A 24549-nucleotide genomic window follows, 5' to 3' on the forward strand; every position below is an offset into this window, starting at 1 on the left:
GGATCATGACCCACCCAATGTGCGACATCTAAAACCACTACCAAAATAGCAGCATGATTGTTCAGATACACCAACTCTATTAGAAGGAAGAGGTGATTGCTATTAAGGGTCATAAGACTCATTGCAAGGAATTTATGAAGTTTTAATCCTTCCCCGAAATTTACCTGCTCAAAAATGATATGGTCAAGATAGTCATCACTGAACAACGCTCAAAGTTCAAATCCATGCGCATGAGCAACTTGTTTCTACACTTTTTAACTACAGCTATTGCAGGCAGCTCAGCAGACACCTCTTCTCACACGGTAGGTAGGTTTGGTGGGTAGTAGTTTAAGCATCAGTTCATCAGTGAAATGTGGTTGATATGTTCATAACAGTTCGACCACAGAGTGCACACCTAAATTCCATTGTGGGACGGTGAGGGTTATGAATTGCAGTTATAAAATTGGGGATATGAATTGCAATTTTAACTTCTATCTGTTCTAGCTTGTGGATCTTGGCGAAGTAGATTTCAGATCAATTTCAGATCAAATGATCGGTGGGAAGAAGACATTACATGAACTCTCATAAATAGAAATCCCCTGTTCAGCTGCATGAAAGTAAAGGGGAAGGGGGAAGTAATCTTAAAGTACATAGCTCTTCAATATCTATACTATGGGAATATAAGATAGAAATGTAGGTTATATCAACTAAAATATGACCAATTCAGAGGAAGATCCCAGCCCTACGCCCTATCAGTTAAAAAGTATCTACAATTCTGAAGAAAATCAACCTCAATTGATGATTTAATATAGAAAATAAAAAAAAAATAAGGATTTGCTCCTTTCTTTTATAACAGTAGTCTATATTATATAAACAAATACAATCAAACCATTGTTACTGTACATTAGACGGGGAGAGGCAACAAAACTACAGCAGGAGGTGGAACACACCTGAAGAAAGCAGGAAATACAACTCTTTTCCTCAACACAATTGCTGGAATACCTTTTCCCACTAGAAATCATAGCTGGTTAGAGATTTGATGGAAGTTCCAAATTAGTCTCACCTACAACAAAGTGTATGGCCATCCCTGAATAAAACCAAGCAATGAATGAATGCATTCAAAGAGTCTAGAATCCATTCATCTCCAAAAGGTAAGTTCTCCGTTTCACCAATGTCTTTACAGCTGCCTTGAATGGCCCATCAAATGTTCCGCGAACAAATGCCTCTACTTCCTTCTTGCTTGAGCTGCCACCCTCTCCTGATGGCTTGATGGCCACTAATGTTGCTCCTTGCATTCCAATCCCTTCTGCGAGCTCCAAATAGGGAGCATATCTCAATTTCATGTTGGAAGCTGGAACTTGGGTCCGTTTCGAGGATGCTGAAGCAGCCAAAGGCTTCTCCTTGAACTCCTTCAATTGCTCACTACTCATACTAAGAGTCCCCTGCCCATCAGCATCAGTGAAAACCACAGTTTTCAGCATTGGATGGTCTCTTATTATCGGTTCCAGTAAGTAATGCCTTGTTGAAGCGGCAATCAATGAGCTAATTGTCCAAACCACACGCAATTTTAAACCCCCATTCGTGTAAAATGATTCGGGTATACTCCCATTATCTTCAAGCAACCCTTGATCTGTAACTGGCTTCCAATCAATCTGGGTACCTCCCAAAATAACACAGTTTTGGAGGGTGCTCCCAAATTCGGCTTTCCATTTTAGAACAACCCCATCTTCAGTACAAACATCTGCAGCTGGTAATTCAATCCATAAGTTCTGGATGTAATGAAAATTCTTTAGGACTTGATCAAGGGTGCGTTGGGAGACTTGTGGGAGAAGTGTTTTGTTTGTGTTGTTGCTGTTGCGGATATTGAGAAAAGGCTTCATGAGGCTCAAGAACATGTACTTGAGAATGTTGGAGAATAAATTACGAGTTTTATGGGAAGAGCAGTATGGGTTCTCATCATTGTCTCCACTGATGGTGACAACCTCATCAATCTTGATGTAAACATCTTGAACCAGGGGCACAAGTGAGTTGAACCTCCTGCAGACGGCAGAGCAGCGGCCAAGAGACCTAATGTCAGCAAGCTTGTTGAGGATTATGAGGGCAATCGAATCAGGAATTTGGTCAAAGTCACATGAATAGATTTCAGCATCACACACTCGGGTCTTGGACACCATGTTCTCTTCAGTAGTTTTTGCTTTTAACAATAAATAATCTAGCAAATTCTTCAAACCTTTCGAAACCAATCAAAGAATGTGAAAATAATCGAAAGATCAGATAAGCTGAACTTGAAATTCTAACCCGGCCATTGAGAAGCTCTTATGAGACCACAAGGCTTGAATTTTGATAATCTGAAATCAGACATTGACAAAGTTAAATCAAGAACAGAAAATCATCAAATGACGAATTGCAGTTCGCAAGTGTTCAATTGTGTTAGGTTTTGAAGCAGAGAAAGGGGCATTCGAGAAATTCCCAAATCCCGTAACCAATGAACACCAAAATCCTAAAGATCCTTCAATAAAAACCCTTGTCGTCGAGGATCAAACAGAAAGACGGAAACCCTAATCCCGAAATTCTCCGTGATCTATACGCAGCACATACAGAACCCAAGAAACTTTTAGCGACAAAATTTTCGACTACCATCCTAAGAACTTTCGAATACCATCAATAAAATCTCCAAAGCCCCGATCAAACGCTAAAACATCGAAAAAAATTACAATTTTGATCTGGAAAATAACATATCAACTGAAAATAAACGCATTAAAAAAAAAAAAAAAAAAAGGAGGCACCTCATCTGAGAATTCCAAGTTTTTTGCCAGGAAAACCCGATCTTCTGGTGGGAAATCATGCAACCAGATCAGAAACCCCAAGATATGTGACACGACATCTGATCGGAACTCAACCAATATGATAGAAACCGCCGCAACTTATCGCCAATTGAGACAAATTACGATAACAGTAACAGATTTGAGGGTTTTTGACAAGAAAATTAGGCTTTTTTGAAGCAAGAACAGGGTGTAAAGCTGTCGAAAGACGCCGCCTTTTTCTTTCTCCTCTTCTCTGCTTTACATACCCTACGCTTCTCTCTAAAACAGCGACCCTTGTAATGTAGACTCTCTCTCTCTCTCTCTCTCTCTCTCTCTCTCTCATTTTTCATGGTCGTTTCCGACACGGAGAGAACGGTACCGTTAAGTGAGCGTTTGACTAGGGATTTTTTTTTTTTTTTTTTAAATCTTATTTACATCCTATAGAACTACCCTAAGGGACTTTACTCACACACACAAGAGGGGAGGGAGGATGATAGAAAAGCGGAGCGATGATTGTCTGCCACAGGTGCGGCGGTGCAGCAAGCATTAGACAGTCGAGACGACATTGGTATACGCCTTGATGTCGTTCTGGTCATCGGATGCTCGCCGCACCCACGGTAGAGGATGTTTTCACAGGAAAGGGGAGGGAACGCGTGTGATATGAGTTGATCTGACTAGGGATATTTGTGTGAGTGTTTTTAATTCGGTGTCATAAAAGTTAAATCATTTTTTTGGTGGAAAAATGGATCAAAGAAGGGAGTTTATTGGGCTAAATGGGGGATCCGAGTCCTCTCCAATGAGGGTCGAGATCCTCTGTTATTCCTGTGTTATTCTACCTGCAGAGCTTGACAAGTGGATGCTGAGGTGGACGGCTCAGATCTGGTGAGAGAAACCTAGCCCCAAAACGTTTCATGGAGCATAAATCGATGGCTAACCTAGTTAGGTTTATCGCCTCTGCAATTTGCTTTCAATCGAAAAATGTTACGTACCTAACTTCCTCATTATTATTATTTATTATTATTATTATTGTAATTGTATGTGGGTAGGAATCATTACCACGGTGGAGTGTTCAGTAGTTATTACAAGTTGGTAAGTTAGTAGAAGCTAGAGATAAAGATTGGAAGTAGAAGTAGTGGAATACGTGAAGTAAGGGGCCGTTTGATAACACTTCTATTCCTGGAGAGTGTTCTTTTATAGAAGTGTTCTTTTTCGATTCCATGCTGTGAAGACACTCTGGCGGAATAGAAACAGCGTTTGGTAAAACTATTTCAGAAATGTCCTTAGAACAGGAAAAGAACAGAAACAACGTTTGATAAACACTTCTATTCCTAGAGAGTACAATAATGAAAATTCACTTTTGAACAATGAAATCAATAATTACAAACATGCTATTAGGGTCACCATTATCCATACTGTTGTACGCTCCATTTCCAAACTTCATCCCAATGTCACTATTATAGTGATATTAGGAAGGGGTGAGTGGTCTTCTAAGCTTCGAATTTGTACAATGAAACCTGTCAAATAACATAAAAATGTTATTGTCCTATTTAAATGAAAAGTACAAAGAATCATGGAATGTCTTATTCCAATTGATGTGTAAAACTGGGAAATCTTACATATTCTCCAGGCAGAAGCAGCAATGCTAGAGAACATTTCAATTATGGAGATTTGATCCCCTTGTGGCTGTTCTGAGTCATGCAGATATACATAAAGGAGTCTTATAGCAAATTGACCTGATTTCCTTGCTATCCTAAATTTCAAATTCACTTCAGACACCACAGTGCTTCCTAGGAATTAGGACATTGATCTCTTTAACTTTTATTTCATGCTCAACGTAAAGAAAAAAAGAACCTACAAACTGCAACACCATTCACATTAGATTCACAAGTTACTAACCCAATGTAGATCCATAAAACCAGGTTGGTCTACAAAAAACCTCAGCTTGGATGCCTCTTCTTCTGTAAAGATAAAGCTCAGACGTTCAGACAGAATAACCATCACATGAAATTACGTAGAAACAGTAATCAACAGGATTTTTTCAAACAACTGGAAGCAATTTCCTAACAGCTCTAAATAATAGCAAAAATTTAAAACTGGGAGATGGAATAACGTAAAATTTAAGGCGAACATAATGCGAGAGAACCAAACCAGTAAGACGGAGCTCAATGATCCGTTTCCACGCATGACCCGCCTTCCTCAGTGTGTGTGTTTTGAAATAAATCTTTCCGGCTTAGCATAGTCCTGCCAGGGAAGCGGCGACTGAGAGAGGCAGGGAAGCGGCGACCGACCTGCGACGGAGAGAGAGGCAAGGAAGTGGCAACCGACCTGCGACCGAGAGAGAGGCAGGGAAGCGGCGACCGACCTGCGACGCAGAGAGAGGCAAGGAAGTGGCGACAGAGAGAGAGACCGTTGCAGGGAAGCGGCAACCGAGAGAGAGACCGTTGCAGGTAAGCGGCGACCGAGAGAGAGCGACCGTTGCAGGTAAGCGGCGACCGAGAGAGTGAGAACCTGTTGCAGAAAAGGGGTTGTTGATCGTGAGTTGCAGAGAAGGGGTTGTGGGGTTTTGAATGGTTTTGTTCTTTTAAGTTTGTAAAAGAATAGAAAAGCAATTTTTTTGTACTCTTACAATGTATTCTTTAGTCATTCTTTTTCATTGGTTCATTCTGGGGGAATACAAAAATGAACCGAACGTGCCAAACATATTTCTTTTCTATTTGCATTCCCACAGAATAGAAGAACACCAGAAACATTCTCCCAGAGTATTATCAAACGGCCCCTAAGAGTTTGTAATTATTTGTTTATCCTATTTAATAAGAACTAATATGGAATAAAAATGGTAATAAAAAATTATCCTAAATTATCTCTTTTCATCTTATCTCAAGAAGGATCTCTCTCTCTCTCTCTCTCTCTCTCTCTCTCTCTCTCTCTCTCTACCGTGTACTTATCAAGAAAAGATATCCCGAATTTCCGAGGTAAGGAAAGCATGAAGAAGAAAATATCAACACAAGTTTTTTCCCTCTTTATTGTTATGTTTCCTTTTTTGAAATAAATGATGCTTTTATAAGGTTAGTGGAAGTGGATGCATTTCAATTTTCGGCTTTATTTTTAACGGGTTTAATGATGGAGGAATGCTGTCGATTTTCGTTTTTAACTTCATTCGATTAGTTCTTCTTCTTCTTCTTCTTTTTCTCCGGGGAATTCGGATTTATCTGCAACTTCTTTTAGGTTCTCTCTTGGGCAGATCTCTGTTATTGTACGACACAAAGGATGTCTGAAATGCCAAGTTTTGGTTTGAATAGAAGGTTATCAGCTGGTTTTCTCTCTCAGATCTCGATCTTAGTGGGAGTTCTGGTTTCAGAAGAGCACACGAATTAGCTTCACTACTTTGGTTTCAGACGAAGGTTCTCAAATGGAGATGCAGTTTCAGATGAAGGTTAACAGCGGGCGATCTGGTTTGAGCATAATGATCTCAGCCGGAGTTCTGGTTTCAGAAGAACACTCGGATCAACTTGAATTCTGGAGGACAAATCGAAGGTTCTCAGAGGGAGATCAAGTTTCAGACGAAGGTTAACAGCATAGTAATTTTCTCAGCGGGAGTTCGGTTTCAAAAGAAATCCAGTTCATATTCAAAATAGCGAGTTAGGTTAATGGTTTGGGTTATAACCTAATCGGATTAGCCATCGATTTCTGCTCCATGAACCGTTATGGGGTTAGGTTTTTCTCACCACATCTGAGCCATCCACCTTAGTATGTCCACATGTCAAGCTCTGCCGGTAGAATAACACGAATAACACAGGAATAATACAATCAGGAATAACAGAGGATCTAGATCCCTCTAAGGACATAATCCTCTATTTCCTTCTAACGATCATCTAACGGTTAGAGGGTTTGGACTCGTATTTCAACATCTACTAACACCTGAGGATACGTTTCGAAAAGTCCACCCAATGGAGAGATGGAAGGAATGCATGCTCAGCCACAACCGCTCGATGATTGCCTTCACAGCTTTGCATCCATCTTCTTGGTCTCCAGATCGACCAAGCAACACAAGCAGCAGTTGTTGATCCGATGCTTCATTCCTGGGGTAAGGATCTGAAACCATTCCCGAACCCTATTTGGAAAGCCAAATCTCCCCAATCTGAGGACAATGCCCTTAGGGGACACCTAAAAAATAAAAATAAAAAATTAATAAAGGGCAAGGCTGAAAAGAAAAAATGGCAATGAGGGTTGAGAATGACTTACCCATATATCCCATGCAGAGTTGCATATGTGTCTCTCCGTGCCCTGGAGTGTATGTCCTGAGTACCAAAAGGTGGGCCCCTTCACTCCCTCGGCTGCTGGCTCCCAGCTAGACATCCCCCTCAGCATACGACCTCCGTGGGTCCTCTTCCTCCCTCTCTCAGCCATGACCCAGACCCAAACGACCTAGAGAAATTCTAGAAAACCTCAGGAAGTCTTCACTGATAGTAGCAGTTGAAATGAGTCAATGGGGAGGGATCCACTCTTTTTATAGAGGGGCTTGTTTCTCACGGCTTCGCGAGAGGTTCAAGGCCTTCAAACAACTTGCGGCCCCAAAAAAAAAGAATATTCCATCCATAATGAGAACTGGGAAATCATCTCGCATGATTCTCATATGATTGATATCATGAGCTTGCACGATCTTCAACTTGCTTATTGTGGAAGAAGCGATCTCCCGCCTGAGAAATCAAAATTTCAAAAATCAAAATTCAAATTCAAAAGCCCAAAATCTGCAAAAAAAAAAAAAAAACCGGTAGCCTGACCTATGGCCCTCACCCCATTGACCAATTTTGTGGTCATAAGGGACCCAACCCACCATGACCAAACCCATCGGCCCGATGCGGCCCAAATCCATTGCATCGGTGGGGGTGTAGTTCTATAGGATTGTGTATCCCAACTCAAAATACCCATTTTGCTTTACTTAGGTGGTTTACAAGTTAGGTTTTTGTTTTTATGTGGTTGGTTTATGCGTAGATCACTCTCACACTTCACCTAGGTTAAGTTTAGTATAATTAATGAATTAATCAACATGGAGCCACAAGATATACTAAATTCCCAATTTTACAAGTCTAGGTTATTCAAAATTAGGGAAATTCGGTTGGGGTTCATGTAATGACCACCAATGGCTTATGTGATCACTCCAAGCCACCATTCATGTATTTAATTTCATTTTTCCCAACCCAATTTTGGGTTTGAATGGTTCGTCATAGAAGATTTGGGCAAGGTTCACCATTTCTAGGGTTTAGATGCCAAAACTTGGGGTTTAAGATGGGGATTTCATAAATGAAGGTTCATAGACTCAAATTGATCCACTAACCTTGCTAGGGTAAGTCCCCTACCAAATCCCCCTCCCAATTGATAGTCTTCACAAGTGGGAAGTGGAATTCGGTTGGGATTCTCCATTTTGCTTAATGGAGAAGAGGAATAAGAGAGAGAGAGAGACTAGCGTATGGAGGGGGGTAGTGTGAATTGAACTTACCTTAGTTTGTAAGATCCTTGCTCCCCCTTTCCTTCCTGCCTTGCTCTCCTCCTTGTTTTTCCTTTTCTTTTTTCTTGCTCTTACTATTGTAGGTGGAGAAATGAATGGGCAAAGGTCTCTATTATAGCCACTTAAGTTGCCTAAGGGATGTTTGGGAAAATAATGAGTTTCTATCCATTACCAGTTTAAATCATAATTTGGGGTAATAGGCTCACCTCAGGGTGTCCCAATACATTAATCCAATCTTTATTATATTGCTCCGTCATTGGGAATGCGTTTGAGGTGCACCGGTATGAGGAGTTGAGCCCCACGGCATTTTAACCCAATTTTGGCCTGTATACTCACCGGAGGTGTTCATCGGTGAAGGCTAAATCAGTCCCCTTGTGTGGAAATGGATTCCTTAAGTTGAGTGGGGCCTTCCCAAGGTTTTTCCAGTGTGTGGGTCCCACCTCTTAGTACATTTTACTATTAAAGCTTGGGGATTTTCCAGTGAGGTGTGAGGGCTTGGATTGGCCTTCTCTTCCATGTCCAGAACCCCTTTCAATTATTGAGGCATGAGTAACAGGTGCAAGTGTGGTCGTCCTTCCCTTCCCGGCAAAATACAACTACTACCTCGTATTTATTGGTACTGGTGCTCTCCTGTGCCTCATATGTACAATTACAAGAGGAAATTTTTTTAAGGCACGGGTACAATAGAGGGGCTGGACCAATAGGCTGTTGAAAGAATATATATATATATATATATATGTTCTATTGTCTTGTTGTGTAAGTAAGTGAGATTTGGGGATTTTCGTGTTAGAGTTTTTGGGCAAGAGTTTCTTGCCGCGAATTTGGATGTTCTTGAGATATCTCTATAGTGACCTTTTTTCCATTATAGTGAATCATCTTCTTTGTCGCTCGAAGATGTAGCACACCAATGAACCACATTAGTGTGTGAACCTCATTAAACCTCTATATCTTGTATGAATTTGCATTCATATTCTTTGTATTTATTGGTGTTTATTCTAAAAATATTCGATTAGTAAATATTCTCCTCTAGACTTCAGTCTTCATATATCATCACCCTCCTAGGATGCATTCTAAAGCTCCTTTTATCATACACATCTTCATCTTCATTCAATGAATACACCCTAACGATTACTTCATCAACTGTGGGTCGAGTACCTCAATCGACAACCAAGCCTCCGTGGGGGTGGTCCCCCCATGTGGCCACGTTCGATCTTCATCTCTGTAGGTCTAACGGTCATTGTCACAGATCCAACCTATCTTCTCGATCATCAACCTTGTGAACCCTTGAGCTTTACTTCAGGATAAAGCCACACCCACTGCCACGTTACAAAGCAAGTGGAATTCTCTGAACATATTTCATTTTGCATTGTTACCCCCACTCAAATCCAATTCAATCCATTTATTGCTGCAATATTAAAATAGTTCAAAAACCATATTTTACCCGTAAATAATTTTTGTAAAAAAGACAAGGGTCAACAAAAGGAGGTTATAGATTCGTAATGGACCAATAGAGGTGGCATTCAGACACTCCTTTAGATAAACTGTGACATAATCGATATATGTGAGATCTTACCAAAAAATAGATTGATATGTATGAGATGTGCTACCAAGCTTAACAACATGAATCCAGACCAGATCCTCGTACAAAAACCATTCTCGTATGGTGCCTGATCCACACTTAAATCCACTCAATCTCTTCTTCTTACAATAGGTTTTCATTTTGAGTGGATTCCAAAATGTGGATAAAGCAACGTACGAGAATCATTCTCATATGAGGACTTGATCCGGACTCTAACAACACAACCGTTTAACTATCATACTTTTTTTCTTTACTGCTATACTATTACAGGTTTTTTTTTTTTTGGGCAAAGAATTATACTAGCTGGCTTCTTTATAAAGCAGAAATTTTTACTAGCTTAGCCATGTGAGGAAGGTTTGTGGTCTTCGATCTACAACATTGGATTCTCGATATAATATTTAGACCAGAAGGAAAAACACACACACACACATTGAAGAAGCAAGGCATGGACAAATAAGCCCACCATCACCATCTCTAGAACTTTGGTTTCTTACCATTCCTAGCTAGGACTCGAGTAGGGTTCTATGATCTTCATAGCTCTCATCTCTGGGCTTCTATGGCTCGTCCTGAACCCGCTGATGGTTCTGGCACAGGCAATATTTTCTCTTCTAGATTCAGAGAATGATTATTCCTCTTTCACATTCAAAAAGATGTTAACATTAGCTAATTCCATGTTGGGGAAGGGTGGAAATGGAGAGAAAATGGTCTGCTCTGATAGGATCCGGTTGGTTCTTAAACCTGAACCAAACGTGTCTTTGATGTTGGGGTTTCCATTACTAGTATGGGTGATACTGGGCTGCACAGGGAGGACTCAATGCCTTTGTGAGGGAGCTCAAAAGTGCAGGTACCGCTTTCCCTGATCAAGTCATGTGAAGCACAGATGCTTTCCTTGATAAAAGTCATGTGTAGCACAGATCTGAGTCCAATCATTTGGAATGTAGACTTGGCCATCGGCCTTCTTATGCTTCAGTTCCACTCTCCATGACCTTCCCTTTCCATCTGTGAAGTTGAAAAATAGATAAGTCTAAAAGCTCTAAATGAGCCATTACGCATTATATAGTTAGACCAACAAAGATAATTTCCAGACTAGTGAATTACCATTTATATTCGAACAATTTGCAGACTTGTTCTTCTTTCTTGCAGCTCTCACATTAACCTCTTGAATGATACCATCGAGCCAATGTTGAGGAGCTGACCCGGGAGTATTCAGAGCTTCTTATCCAGCTTGAGGAGGAGAAGAAAAAGAGTGAAGAACTGGAAAGGGTTGGGGATAACCATGAGAGTACTCCATGGTGGGAAGGCCCCATGGACAACCTCAACTTGTCTGAGCTTGAGTACTTGAGAGACGCGTTGGCCGAACTGAAGAAACGCTTAACCGAGCGAGCTACGCAGATCATTCAATCTTTCAAAATTCTTTTGGACATACTGTAAAAGTAAAACAAGACAATACAAGATATGTTCTGGTGTTACTGAAATTATCTTTCATGAATATGTAAAAACTTCAATGTATGTAAAATGGTTTTCTTTCCCATGCCTAGTGAAATATGACGTTTGACTCTTTGTCATGTGGCAGTACATGAGTTAGTTGAAGGAGAACGAAACTTGGCTGCTGCCTGGGTTGCAGCCAAGTAGCTGCAACCCCTGGTACCAGCCAGGGGAGTGGAATTTCAGGGGTAGGGGTGGAAATATTCACCCAAGGTGGGTATTTTCAAACCTGCCCCTGGGATTCCATTCCCTTGGCTGCTACCATGGGGTTGCAGCAACTTGGCTGCAACCTAGGCAGAAGCGAAAATTTTTCCGTTGACATGGTAAACATAAATTTTTACCAAAATAGTAATAAAGAAACAAGGAAGCGTAATTTTAAGCTATTTAGATAAGGAAATTCACCTTATGAGGTGCTTGCATGTTGGGGTGTGGAATTAACATGAAGTTGTGTAGCTGCTTGAATAACAGTGAAATAAAAAGAGGTTAGTTTCTTGATTGGTTCAAGTTCATCGGGAACTTGAATTAGATGATCTTCTTCAAACACTAAACTTAATTCTCTTCTTTGAATCCTCATTTTGATTGTTCTTAGCAAGGGAGGGAGACATTAAAATAGGAAAAAAAGAATCATAAATTTGAGATGATAAACTAAGCTGAAAAGATTTTCACCTCATGCAGTGATGGCTGGTGATCAGTAGGAAAAATGCGAGGAGGAAGCACTTCCATGAGGTTTCGAACATGCACAAGTGATGAAGGAGAAGATGCAAATTACCTGACGTGTCCAATTCCATGGTGAACTCTTCTCTCAAACTCCCGTCCTGCCCTTTGATGGTTTTGTGTTTTGTAGGGGAGTAAAACACAATGAAGCTTGTTCTTAAATGGAATTTTCCCCCTCAAAAGTATAGTGAAAAAACAGGAGATTTACCATGAAAAGGTTTATTAATTGTATTTATTTTTGTTCCCTTATATAACAAAGACTGTGACATACCTGGTAAATCGTTGACCCGATTGTATAGTTTTCTATATTTTTTATTGTGCTTCTTAACTCTCTGGAAACTGTAATCCTCCATCTCTTCTCTAGTAATGCATTCATTTGCCACGTTTTGCCACAATCCTATTCTTAAAAGAAAATATTCCTGAACAAATAATATATTGAATGACAATAAAAAAATTATTCTTTTATTAAGGTAGTAGGAAAAATGAAAGACCATCATATACATATTGGACCCTAGACCAAGATTATAATTAAAAGCCACAAATAAGAAAATAGCAAGAAATAGTCCATTTCATATTAATAGGGCCAATCTTGGACAGAACTCGAAAAAACTGAGGGCTATGATGGGTTATGGTGGCTAGTGTCATGCCTAGCTTTCAGTACCACACTTTACCTACTAAATGGAGTCCTAGCTATAGGTTTTCTAACCATGTGCCTGTATATCATTTTACAATGGGCTAGACCCACAAAGTTGTTTTGTAGTATTCAACGAAGTTGCTTGGTAGACCAATCTTGAGCCTTCATTACTAATGTCAAGATGCCTTCGATAATGTAATGCATCTCTAAATAATACTTGATTTAAAAACTTGTTATGTTTTAGAAATATATGAAATCTCATTTTATACATAAATATCTCTAGTTAAGGTGATAAAAATGTAAAATATCAATTTCAATTAAACTGGGAAGTGAATTCTCTTTGAGAATCTAAGAAAAGGGCATTACTCTTATTATTGATAAGATGAGAAAAAGTTTAAGTTTTAAAAATTCCTTAATTCTCTACTGCAAAATGATATATGCCTACCTTATTTTCTATTATGATTTTTTTTACTGATGCAATTCTCTTTGCAATTCTCAAGAGATAGACGACTTAGTAGGAAGTTCTAAAGGTAGAAAGAAGAGGATAATGCAAAAATTCACCTCATTAGTTGATGACAAATTTGCAACCGATTGGTAAGAGTTAATTGGGAATTAACGAAGTTTTTTATTGACAAACTTGCGGTGACAAGTTTCTTCCTTCAACCCAACCAAATCGATGGGATCAACAACACCTTCCTTTTCTTCATCCCTAAGAAGGAAGGTGCGATCTCTATGAATGATTTCAAACTCATCTCCCTCTGCAATCTGCTCTAAAAATACATTGCCAAAATCCTCACCAATTGGATTCAGAAAGTCATTGACTCCCTTGTTAGTCCAAACCCATCCGCTTCTATTAGTGGAAGAAGCATTGCTGACAATATTATCCTCTGTCATAAGATTGTGAGGGGCTTCGACTACAAATCCCATTCCCCAGCTGCCCTCCTCAAGATTGATATCCATAAAGCCTTTGACACAATTAGCTAGGACTTCATCTCGAATGTCCTGCTCCAGATGGCCTTCCCACCTTCTTTTGTTCATTGGATTCGTCTTTGCATCTCCTCCCCCCACTTCTCTGTCCTTCTGAAAGGTAGCCCTGCTGATTATTTTCCCTCGGGCCGTGGCATTTGCCAAGGTTATCCCCTCTCCCCTCTCCTCTTCTCTCTCTCCCTTGAAGTTCTCTCCCGCTCTATCCAATTTGCCACTGACATCCATCCCATCTCCCCTATCCCCAAATGCAAATCTCTCCTCTTCCACTTGGCTTTTGCAGATGACATCATGATTTTCTCCAAGGCAGATGCTCTCTCCATCTCTACTATATTGTCTACCCTCCAGCCATTTGAATCCCTATCGGGCCTCAAAATTAACCTTCTTAAGTCCAATATTTTCCTCTCGGGTATCTCCTCTGAAGCAAAGGAGACCCTCCATGCCATCTTTGGCATCCCTCTTGGCTCCCTCCCCATCAAAAATACCTTGGCCTACCCCTTATCTCCTCCAGGCTATCTACCCACCATTGCACCCCCTGCTTGACCATCTCAGGAAGAAACTCCAACTTTGGAAAGGCAAACTCCTCTCTTTTACTGGTTGCCTTACCTTGATCAAATCAGTCCTCCAGTCCATGTACCTCTACTGGTCTTGTACCTTCATTCTTCCTTCTTCAGTGATCAAATCCTTTGAGAGTCTCCTCTGTTAATTCCTTTGTAAAGGCTCTGATTCTTCTCAGTTCCTCAGGCCTCTCAGTTGGAAGAAGGCCTGCCTTCCTAAATCTGAAGGCGGTATGGGGATCAGAAGAATCAAGGATGCAAATTCGGTTGGAGTTTTTAAACTTATATGAAAAATTGTCTCCAACCATAAAAGCATCTGGGTCAATTGGATCCATTCTGGTCTTCTCAAGGATAACTCCCTTTGGACGGCCCCTTCCATTTTTTATGCCTCCTAGATTTGGAGGAAGATCCTTTAGCATAGACCCCTTGCTCTCACTGCCATCTCTCATTCCATTGGAAATGAAAACTCTATATCCCTTTGGAAAGACCCGTGGCATCCTTCGGGTATCCTTTCTCATCTCCTCACTCCCAGAGATATCTACTCCTCTGATCTCCCTTCCAATGCCCGGGTCTCCTCTATCCTCTTCCCTATGGGCTGGTCCCTCCCTCAATCGTCCCCTCCGCTCTAGGATATATGGTCTTCCCTCCCACTCTCCCCTCGGGCCATTGCAGAAGAAAAGACAAATGCATCTGGCTCCCCTCCTCCAATGGCTTTTTCTCTTCTGCCTTGGCCTGGGCCCACATTCGATCTTCTTCTCCAGTTGTTCCTTGGCATAAGCTGGTCTGATTTAAAGATACATTCCCCGCCACAAATTAACCCTCTGACGATGCCTTACCAATTGTCTCCCCACCCAAGCCTTTCTTATTCATCGCCTTATCCCTGCTAACCCTTCTTGCTATCTCTGTCCCTATGGTACTGAAAACATTCCTCACCTCTTCTTCTATTGCACTTTCTCCTCCCTAGTTTGAAAGTTTGTTCTCTCCAAATGCTAGCCCGATATCAGACCCATCCTTCCTTTTGATAGAGAATGCATCTAGATAGATATGACATTCTGTGGCCCTTCCATCTGTGACACTGTGGGGTAAACTGGATTTTTGTGCTACTATCAACCATCTTTGGATGGAATACAACATTTATAGATGGACCCCCAAATCTAGGTCCCCCGACCTAATTTAGAAAGATATTTATTTTGATGTTACTTCTAAAGTACAGAGCATTCACACCCATCTCCCCGGCCTCGTCCCCTTTAACCTAAAAATTAGCATATCATTTATTCAAGGAACCTTCAGGTTGACCTCATTCACCCTACTTGAGCTGTCACTTGAAGTTGCCCCCCCCCCCTCTTTCCTTAAAGTAGCTTTGTGATGTCTTCTGTATTTGTTTTGATTTCTTACGGTTTGGCCTCCTTATTGGCTTAAGCCTCCCCCCTTCTCCCTTGTATATTCTTCTCCTTTTGTTAATAAATTATATACTCATCTAAAAAAAAAAAAATTAAAAACAATTTTCCTTTGTTGAATTAGACCGGGACATCTTCCACTTTGAATGATTTTCCTTCTCAAATAAAGGACAAGTTGGTGATAGATGATCAAAGGAGACCTAGATTTTTCTAATTCAGTTTTGATTGCTTTTGTTGGTTCTTGGGGCTCCCTTCTAAAAGGTGGTAGTTTTAAGTTGGTGCATTAAGCAAATTTCTCACTTTTTTGAGTCAGTAGCATTAACCGAGGATTATTAAAAAAAGAAAACTGGGGTTAAGAATTAAGTGGCGTTAACTAAACCATTATAAAATATTTTTCAAAAAATTTTAAATTGGTAGAAGGTGGTCTTCTTTATTTCACTAATGATGGCCAAGATTTTGTCACTATAGAAGGCGGTGTTCATGGTTCCATTATTTGAACTTTATTAATAAGATTTTATTGTGTGTTGAGGGGGGAAAGAAAGAAACATTCAAATAAGAAGAAAAGTTGAAGCACCAATCTAAATGTTTTACATTAAATAAAAGAGTTGGGATTAGATATGTGTTCTTTGAGATACTATGGAGGTGACTAAAGTTGTCTAGTTCTTAATGAGTTTTATCAAATTAGAAGATTCAAAAACATTAGGAAATTTTCCTAGTATACTATTTCATATTTTTCAGTTTCTTCATTGTATTGAATTTATAGATGTTCCCATCAGTGGTCATGTTTCTTTTAATATATGAAGATATTTTTATTGGCCGGCCAGATTAACTCCTCTCTCGGTTAACACTTTTATTTTTAGCAAAAGAAAAAAAAATTAAGAATACAAAGTATATTCATGAATTACTTTCCCATAAAATATCGATGAATCAAAACCAATTTTCATTTGTCTTTTTTATGTAATCTAAGTAGGATTTTCACATTTTGTATTCATGGGGGTGGGAAAGGACACGGATACTCTCCAATGCCCCAATGTCCATTAGGCATTTGGCAGCACCTGAGCATGCATCCTTGGCCATCACCACACCCTAGGAGCACTGGTGCACTTGAGAGTATCTGGTTTTGGGAGAAAGAAGGAAAGATATCTATAAAAATTTGTGTATAGTTTAGTACATTAAATATTTTTAGTACTTCCGTTTATAATATTTTTTTTTTTTGCTAGAATATCATTTGTATTAAAAAATTAGAAAAAATATACAAGAGAAAAATGGGAAAAAAAATCCAAAAACACGCACGAAAGTGCCCAAAAAAGACTAAAGAGGGCTAGGCCAAATTCCCAACCTTCGGCATTGCCATCAACAGGGAAAAGACCCAAAAAAACCCCCCTAAAGCCTGAACAAGGAGACATTAAATCATACGGTAACAAGGATGTCTTATCATGTTCATTTCCAGATCCAATCTAACCATTGTTGGCCAAGAGTTGGCCAACAAAAAATGGAATTAGAAGAGTTGTATTTAGCCGCTGATTTTGCAAGAAAATATGCAATTGAGTTTGCCTCCTTATAACAGTGAGTTAATTTCCATTCTATTGAGTTTAAGAATGGAAGCAAAATACACCACCGCTGACGACAAACCTATGGGACCACACTCCTTGTAAGAAATAAAACCACAACGACTGAATCACATTCAACCCATAGACGCTGAATACCCATGACTTTTGCCTACTCCAAGCCTTCTATTACTGCCAGAAATTCAGCTTCAAAGTTGGTTTTTACTCCTATCATTCTTCCAAAATTTCCTATAACCTCAGAGTTCTAGTTACGAAACACACCACCAATACCTACCCTGCCTGGGTTTCCTATAATATGATTTTATTTTAATGAGATAATGTGATTGAGTAGGTGGTTATAGTTCTTTGTTTTTGTTTTTTTAATTTAGTAGATAGTTTTGTCAACTAGACACCTTCCTTCTTAGTTATTTGACACTTTTGTAATAATTTGGTACTTTAATTTTAATCTTAATTTTATTTTAGTGAGATGTAGGTGATAGAGTAGGTTGTTATGGTTTCTTTTAATTTGGGTAGATTGGTTTTGTCGATATGATACCTTCTCAGTTATTCGACTCTTTTATAATAAGCTAGATTTTTTTAATGTATTTTTGTTGTTTTTTGGGTAAATGCAGATTTATTTAGATAGATGTGGAGAACTCGTGGATGAAAGCAACATTGGTCTTAGATCTATGGATAAAAAATGGACTAGACTATCACGCACGTCACTGATAGAGGCCTCCTAACTAGGGAGTCAACTATATGTGTTTAAATCCCTTGGAACATATAAGAAAGTACAAGGTTGAAAGGAAGATTTAAAATGTAGAATATCGTACTCTAAAATAGGTTCAAGATTAGAGGTGTCATTGTAGCTTCACGATACAAGTAGGAGACTACTTCCTTGTTATCGGACTCCACCAAAAGATGAATGATATCTTCAAATATGGCTTCTAACATTGCTGAGCGAATCGCCAAAGCTTCACCCACCATTGGAACCATGACAGTTGTAAGCTCAACTAACGAATTATGGCTGCCCTTGGTAAAAATAATATATATAACCTAAACCTCCTTCCCCAGGCTCGGTTGGAAAACTGGCATCACAATTTATCTCAAACACATTTGGAGGCAGAGGGTCCCAAAGTCATAGCAGGCTAATGGAGATCTAAGTGTCAACTGAGACATCCGATCTTGGCAAGATTATAGTTGCTTGATTAAAATTTCAAGAATTCCTTTCAGCCGAATGGATAACTTCCACAGGGGACCAAATTTGACAATCGAAGAGATAATCATTCCAAGAGAAGCCAAAGTTGCCAATAAATAAAAGGACATAGAGATATTAATTCCCTATTGGCTTGCTTCACTTTTGAGGCAAAAACTCCATTCCAAGATCCAGTCATGAAGAGATACATGAGAATCCGTTGGAACTCTATAGGATAAGTTGCATCCTAACCAAACAGATCGTCCAAAAGGGTGTGAAAAGAGAATGTGAGAAACTGATTTAGCCACACCTCCACAACAAGCATAGTGAGGGTCAACAGGGAATCTCTTCTTACCAGATTTAATGATGTAGCGAGGCATCTCCGCCAAAGAAATGACTTAATTTTTGGTAGTGCATAACAGCCCCAAATCGTTTTCCATACCATTTTGGCAGCTATAGCCAAAATTTTCAGTGACGACAATGAGGTCTGTGTATTCTTCTTCTCAGTTTCCATATTAGATAACATAAGATATGCACCATTGACTAAAAAAACTTCCATTTCGTGTCGTTCCCCCAAACAACTTTATCCTCCTATGGAAATAAGAATAGATGGATTTTTAGGATCTCCATCACCTCAAAAAAGGTTGAAAAAGGGAGTCCATAAGCTGAGAGACACATTGAAATGAACAATTATGCGGTTGAAGAGATTGGTTATGGAAACCCGAGAGGGAGGGCCCAAGCATGATGCCATATTTGAATGTATCACCATGAATTACTCGCCATAATAAACTAGATTTAAGGACTTTTGCCCATCTATGATGCTATGCCATGCCTAACTTGGGTTACTCCATCACATCATGTCATATTCAATGTTGTTTTGTTCGATGAATATCTTTTCCACTAAAGAAGAAAAAAGTAAGAAGACTAAGGCACTTTTTGGTATCATTTTTTAATTTAACAAAAATCATTAATAAAAACTATTTTTTTATCAAAATATAAAAATGGTTTGGTAACTACTAGACAAAAATGGTTTTCCTTTTTTATGAGAAATAGGCTAGATATTCTTGTGTGCAAAATGCTTTTTTGCAGAAATGGGTGAAGAGATGTCCCCTTCATCCATTTTCCTTATAACTCTATTTCTCCACTTTCCCCATCCCGCTCATTGCAGCTCCTTCCCCTTTCATCCTCCCACTCCCTTCTCCTCTCCCTTCTTCTTCGTCTTTGTATGCTCCACTGATCCACCCTTCTTATCTATCCCTCTCTCTCTCTCTCTCTGGTCTTTGAAGAAAGTAGATCTGAAAATCAAAATCTAAAATGAAGAAACCCCCAAGTGCTACTTGTTGCAGCCTATTGCGAAAAGTCCACAAGGGCCAACAACCATGGTTGCTATGTGTAGCTGGTCACAGCCAGTGGGCCACTGGTCCTCTTCTCCTCCACTTGCGGGTCTTCATGATCTTTAGAAAATGACCTTATAAGAAAATTTGCAATCAATTGGAAGGAGAAGAAGGGGATGGGAAGTGGGGATCTTCCGCTACTAGCACTCGCCGACAATAACCTTTATCGGCGGAAGTGAAGGATTTGTAGTGATGGGATCGAGTTTTCCAAAGGGTTGCGGGTAGGGATGGAGTAGAGAAGGGTTTTTGTTTGTTTTTATTATAATAAACACGTGCTTGGTAATTTTCGGTGCAAAAACAATCAAAAATGGGTTTCAGTAAAAAACCATCAACGACTTTCAAGTTCTTTTTGATTTTGGGTTTTATTGATTTTTGTTTTAAGTAACCTTCATAAATGATAGCAACGAAAACCATTTTTGTGAAATAATAAAAAAGAAAATGATACCAAAGAGGGCCTAAATATATTTTACATAATATATCACTGACATAAGTCACAACTATCATATGCATCTTGTTGATTTTACAAACTAGAACTCTCATACACTTATGCAATGTAGAATATTCTAACATTATAACAGGCAACCAAAATAATAACTAAACACAAATGATACTACTATAAAACAGTGGAAGGAAAAGAAAAATAGAAAGAGATATGAATAGTTACCCAAAAGATCTTAATGACAAGAATTCTTCCTAAACTTCAAATCTCTTATGGATGGTTAATGGAGAAGGAAGGCTTTATATAGAGAAGTCAATTAATGCACTAAGTAAATCTTGGTAGTAGAGAAAATTCTTATGGAAATTCTATGATGTCTATAATTGAGAAACAATATTAGGGTTTGGGTGATACAACAATAAAATTAGAAATAAATAGATACATCACCCCAAAGTTAATGATTTTTTGTATACTAACACCCAAAAAAAAAAAAAGAGGAAAAAACGATTCATTCTGTACTTCTAAATTAATGTAATTAAATTTTGAACGGAATGAAAGCTAATTTTAGGAACGATTATAATGAATTATATCTGTTCAAAATTTTTAGGGGAAAGCACCTTCCTTAAAAGCTTGAATGGTCCCTAAAAGAGAAATAACTATGATAATTTTTCTCCCAAATGGCATCTTAGGCGTTTAGGAAAATGAGAAATAAATTAAAAATAGAAAAATCATTTAAAAATGAAACAACTAAGAGAGTGGGGAAGGGTTGTTGGCTGCGCTTTCCTTTATAGTAAGAAAGAATAAATTTCACTAGACACATAATGTTCATAGAGATTAGATAAATAAACATAGCATACATACACACATCCATACATCCCTCAATACTTACATATATGTGTGTGTGTGTGTGTGTGTGTGTGTGTGTGTGTGTGTGGTTGCCTGTGGTTTTGTTGGAATTCAAATATCATAACATGTCCACATACCTATCTGAAATAATAATAATAATAATAATAATAATAATAATAATAATAATAATATATACACATCATCATCTATCAATTAGGAAAGTTTTGGTCCCATCTAATTCTCCTACATAGATATATGACTGTTGAAAATTCATTGGCAATTCAACATACCATTTTCTTTCGGATATTAATCAAATTTTTTCTAGATGATTCGCTGACTACAGATAGATCCATGTCTAGAAGAAAGAAGGAAAATCTTAAGAGAACAGATATAAACCCGGAGCTCTGTGACAATAGTCGAGTTAATAAATAACATCAAACAATAGTGAAAACTTGAGGGTACTAGTAGATGCTGCTACTGTTTTTCTTTGATCTCCTAAAATTTGCATTTAGTGCGTTTAGAATCCATGAAAAGAACTCCAAAGATCTAATTGCTGATCTATTTCTCACTATTTTTTTACTGGCTTTCATAACTTCCTGAAAAAATTCATGTGTTTGACCTGTATATAAGCCATATTAGAAGATATCATTTATATGTTCAAATTGTGAATTAAATGAAATCAAAGCTAAAAACTTGGCCCATGAAACTACGTGTATAGAGATTTATTGACACATAGAATCAACCCTCATTTGGAAAACCAATATCTCATGCATCTCCTATCTTTAGGAACCCAAATCATATATTGCATGTATCTCTTATCCTTGGAAAGGATCCTCTTTATCCTTAGAAAGAATCTCTTGTAATCCAACCTTCTATAAATGTGTAGCTGGCTAGGGTTACACAGTCACTGTGTATATATATTTGCAATCTCTGCAATCAATTGAATATACTAAAAATCAATACATTATCAGTCTTGTCATGGTTTTGGAGCCTCTCTTGGCTCATGCCTCTCTCTCCAAACCCTAGCCGCCCACCTCTACCTATCTCTGTCTCTTCTTCTCTATAATGGCCTCTGACCCCCTCCAACACTACCAACCACTGTCGCCACCCTTGGCACTCAGCTCCAGTTGACCTCTTCTCCCTTCCCTCAACCCTCCATTGGGTCTGCTCACCACTTTCTCTCCCTACGCCTTACTCCTAAGAACTATCTCCTCTGGCGTGCTCAGCTTACACCATTCCTTCGAGGCCAGGGTCTTTTGCGCTTTGTTGATGGATCTTACCCCCATCCTTCCAATGCATCCTCTGCCATTGAGTGGAAGGAGCAAAATGCCACTCTTATAAGTCTTCTAATTGCCTCTCTCTCTCTAAGGAAGTCCTTCACCAGATCATTGATAAACCGACAAGCAAAGACATTTAGGACAGCCTTGCCCAAACCTATGGCTCCATCTCTACTACACGCATCATGAACCTTCACCTCACCCTCCAACACCTCACCCATCAACCTGATGAGTCAGTTACTCAGCTTCTCCAGCGCGCCAAGTCCTTGTCCAATGAACTGGATGTTGCTAGTTGCCCTCTCTCCTTGGAGGACTTTAACCTTCATATTTTCCATGCCCTTCACCAAGAATTACAAGACATTGTCCCAACTCTCCTTTCCCTTTCAGAGCCTATTTCTTACACTGATTTGCACAGGTTCCTTGTGAATCATGAGTTTCTCAGGGTCAATCCCCTCACCAAACTGATCATCTCTACCCCAGACGATTCACCCATGGTCAACAATATTCAAAAGGAGCCCCCTTCCCCCTCTTCTCCTTATTAGGACAAGGGAAAAGGGCATGGTGGAGGTGGGCATGGACATGGTGGTCATGCTCGCGGGGTCGCGGCCGTGGCAATCTTTGGTGTTCCACCTGCAATCGCACCAATCATTTGGCAACTACATACTTTAACAAGTGGTAGTCCCCGCCGACACAACAAACCTACACCTATTACCACAATCCCAACCCTCCATCGGCCAACTACCTACACCACCGCCTCCCATCACCCAAACTCCCTTCTCCTCTCCACCCCACCCCACTCGACCTTACCCTAGTACCCAAACACTGGAGCTTCCCATTATGTGATCCCCGACCTTCACTCCCTCTCCAGCAACACAGAGTATAATGGTCAGGATCAGCTTCACGTTGTGATGGTATTAGTATTTCCATCTCTCATGTTGGATCCTCTTCCCTTCCTTCTTCTTCTCCCTCTCACACATTTTCCTTATCTAATATTCTCCATGTGCCCTCCATTTCTAAACCCTTGCTCTCTGTTCAAAAATTTTGTAGTGATAACAATGTTTTCTTTGAATTTCATCCCTCTCGTTTCTTTGTCAAGGACTAGGTAACCAAGTCCAAACTTCTGTTTGGACCGAGTAAAGATGGCCTCTACACCCTCTCTTCTTCACCAACCTTCTTTGCTAATGTTGTTGAGTGTCTCTCTCTTGACTCTTGGCAACATCTTCTAGGCCACCCCCATGAATGTCTTCATCGTCATATGATCAAGACCAATAAGCTACCGTGAACTTCTGCACGTTTTACACCTGTGTGTCCTGCTTGTCAGTTAGGAAAATCTATTCGTCTCTCCCTACGAGAGACTTATTCTAGGAGTTTATTTCCTCTTAATTTAATTCATAGTGATGTATGGGGCCCTTCTTTCTCTGGACATTGTTATTTCACCATTTTTGTTGATGATAATACAAAATATATTTGGTTTTAACCTCTCCTTTATAAATCTGATGTGTTTTCTATTTTTCTTCAATTCCAAACACCTGTGGAACATCAATTTAGTAGAAAAATAAAGAATGTTCAAACTGATTGGGGGGTGAGTTTCGCTCCCTCCCTCAATTTTTTAATAAAATTGGCATCCACCACCATGTGTCCTGCCCCTACATGCATGAGCAACAAGGTGTTGTTGAACGTTGCCACCGTCACATAGTTGAGACTGGCCTCTCTCTCTTGGCTTATGCATCTGTTCCTCATTGCTACTGGACCCATGCATTTGAAACTACTGTGTATCTGGTTAATCGAATGCCCTCTTCGGTATCCAGTGGAGTCTCTCCCTATTAACTTTTTTTTGCATAGGCCTCTAGACTACACTTTTCTACATGTGTTTGGTTGTCTCTGTTTCCCTTACCTACGTGCTTACAATCGTCATAAACTTGAGTTTCGATCGACTTCCTAAGTCTTCCTAGGCTACAGTCCATCCCACTATGGTTACCGGTGCCTTGGCCTTCACTCCAATCACACTTATATTGCACGCCATGTGCATTTCTTTGAAAATTATTTTCTTTTTTTATCTCAATCAGTCACCCCTTCCTCGTCTCCTCCATCTCCTTCTTCCTCACCACAGGGAATCCTTTCCCTCCTCTACTGCCCTTCCCGCCACCTGTTTCTCCCCCTTCACCATCTACCCCCATCTCACCTCCTTCCCCTATGTCTCCTATTCCACTCACCT

At 39.6% G+C, this 24549-nt stretch overlaps 1 protein-coding gene and 1 long non-coding RNA gene across 4 annotated transcripts; both read right to left on the reverse strand.

Annotated features, from left to right (window-relative positions):
• Positions 1–795: 795 nt before the first annotated feature.
• On the reverse strand, positions 796–3096 carry LOC122060950 (F-box protein At4g18380-like). 3 transcript variants are annotated; one of them, XM_042624074.1, is made up of 3 exons: positions 2766–3096; positions 2278–2327; positions 796–2016 (listed from the first exon to the last, which is right to left on the reverse strand). In XM_042624074.1, exons 2-3 carry the CDS (start codon positions 2283–2285, stop codon positions 1107–1109), a joined length of 918 nt encoding a protein of 305 aa, XP_042480008.1. In that variant the 5' UTR covers positions 2286–2327; positions 2766–3096; the 3' UTR covers positions 796–1106. The 3 variants fall into 3 exon arrangements, with proteins under 3 accessions (XP_042480008.1, XP_042480006.1, XP_042480005.1); XM_042624072.1 differs by lacking the exon at positions 2278–2327; XM_042624071.1 differs by having other exon boundaries at positions 796–2327.
• Positions 3097–10162: 7066 nt separating this feature from the next.
• Positions 10163–12186, reverse strand: LOC122060988. The gene is made up of 4 exons (XR_006134524.1): positions 12123–12186; positions 11756–11806; positions 10967–11293; positions 10163–10867 (listed from the first exon to the last, which is right to left on the reverse strand). It is a non-coding gene; the product is annotated as an uncharacterized LOC122060988 (long non-coding RNA).
• Positions 12187–24549: the final 12363 nt, after the last annotated feature.

This window comes from Macadamia integrifolia, chromosome 14, assembly GCF_013358625.1.
Source record: "Macadamia integrifolia cultivar HAES 741 chromosome 14, SCU_Mint_v3, whole genome shotgun sequence".
Classification (NCBI taxonomy): domain Eukaryota; kingdom Viridiplantae; phylum Streptophyta; class Magnoliopsida; order Proteales; family Proteaceae; genus Macadamia; species Macadamia integrifolia.

Coding starts and splice junctions, on each gene's coding strand:
- LOC122060950 (XM_042624071.1), bottom strand. CDS start 2,153: ATGGTGTCCAAGACCCGAGTGTGTGATGCTGAAATCTATTCATGTGAC.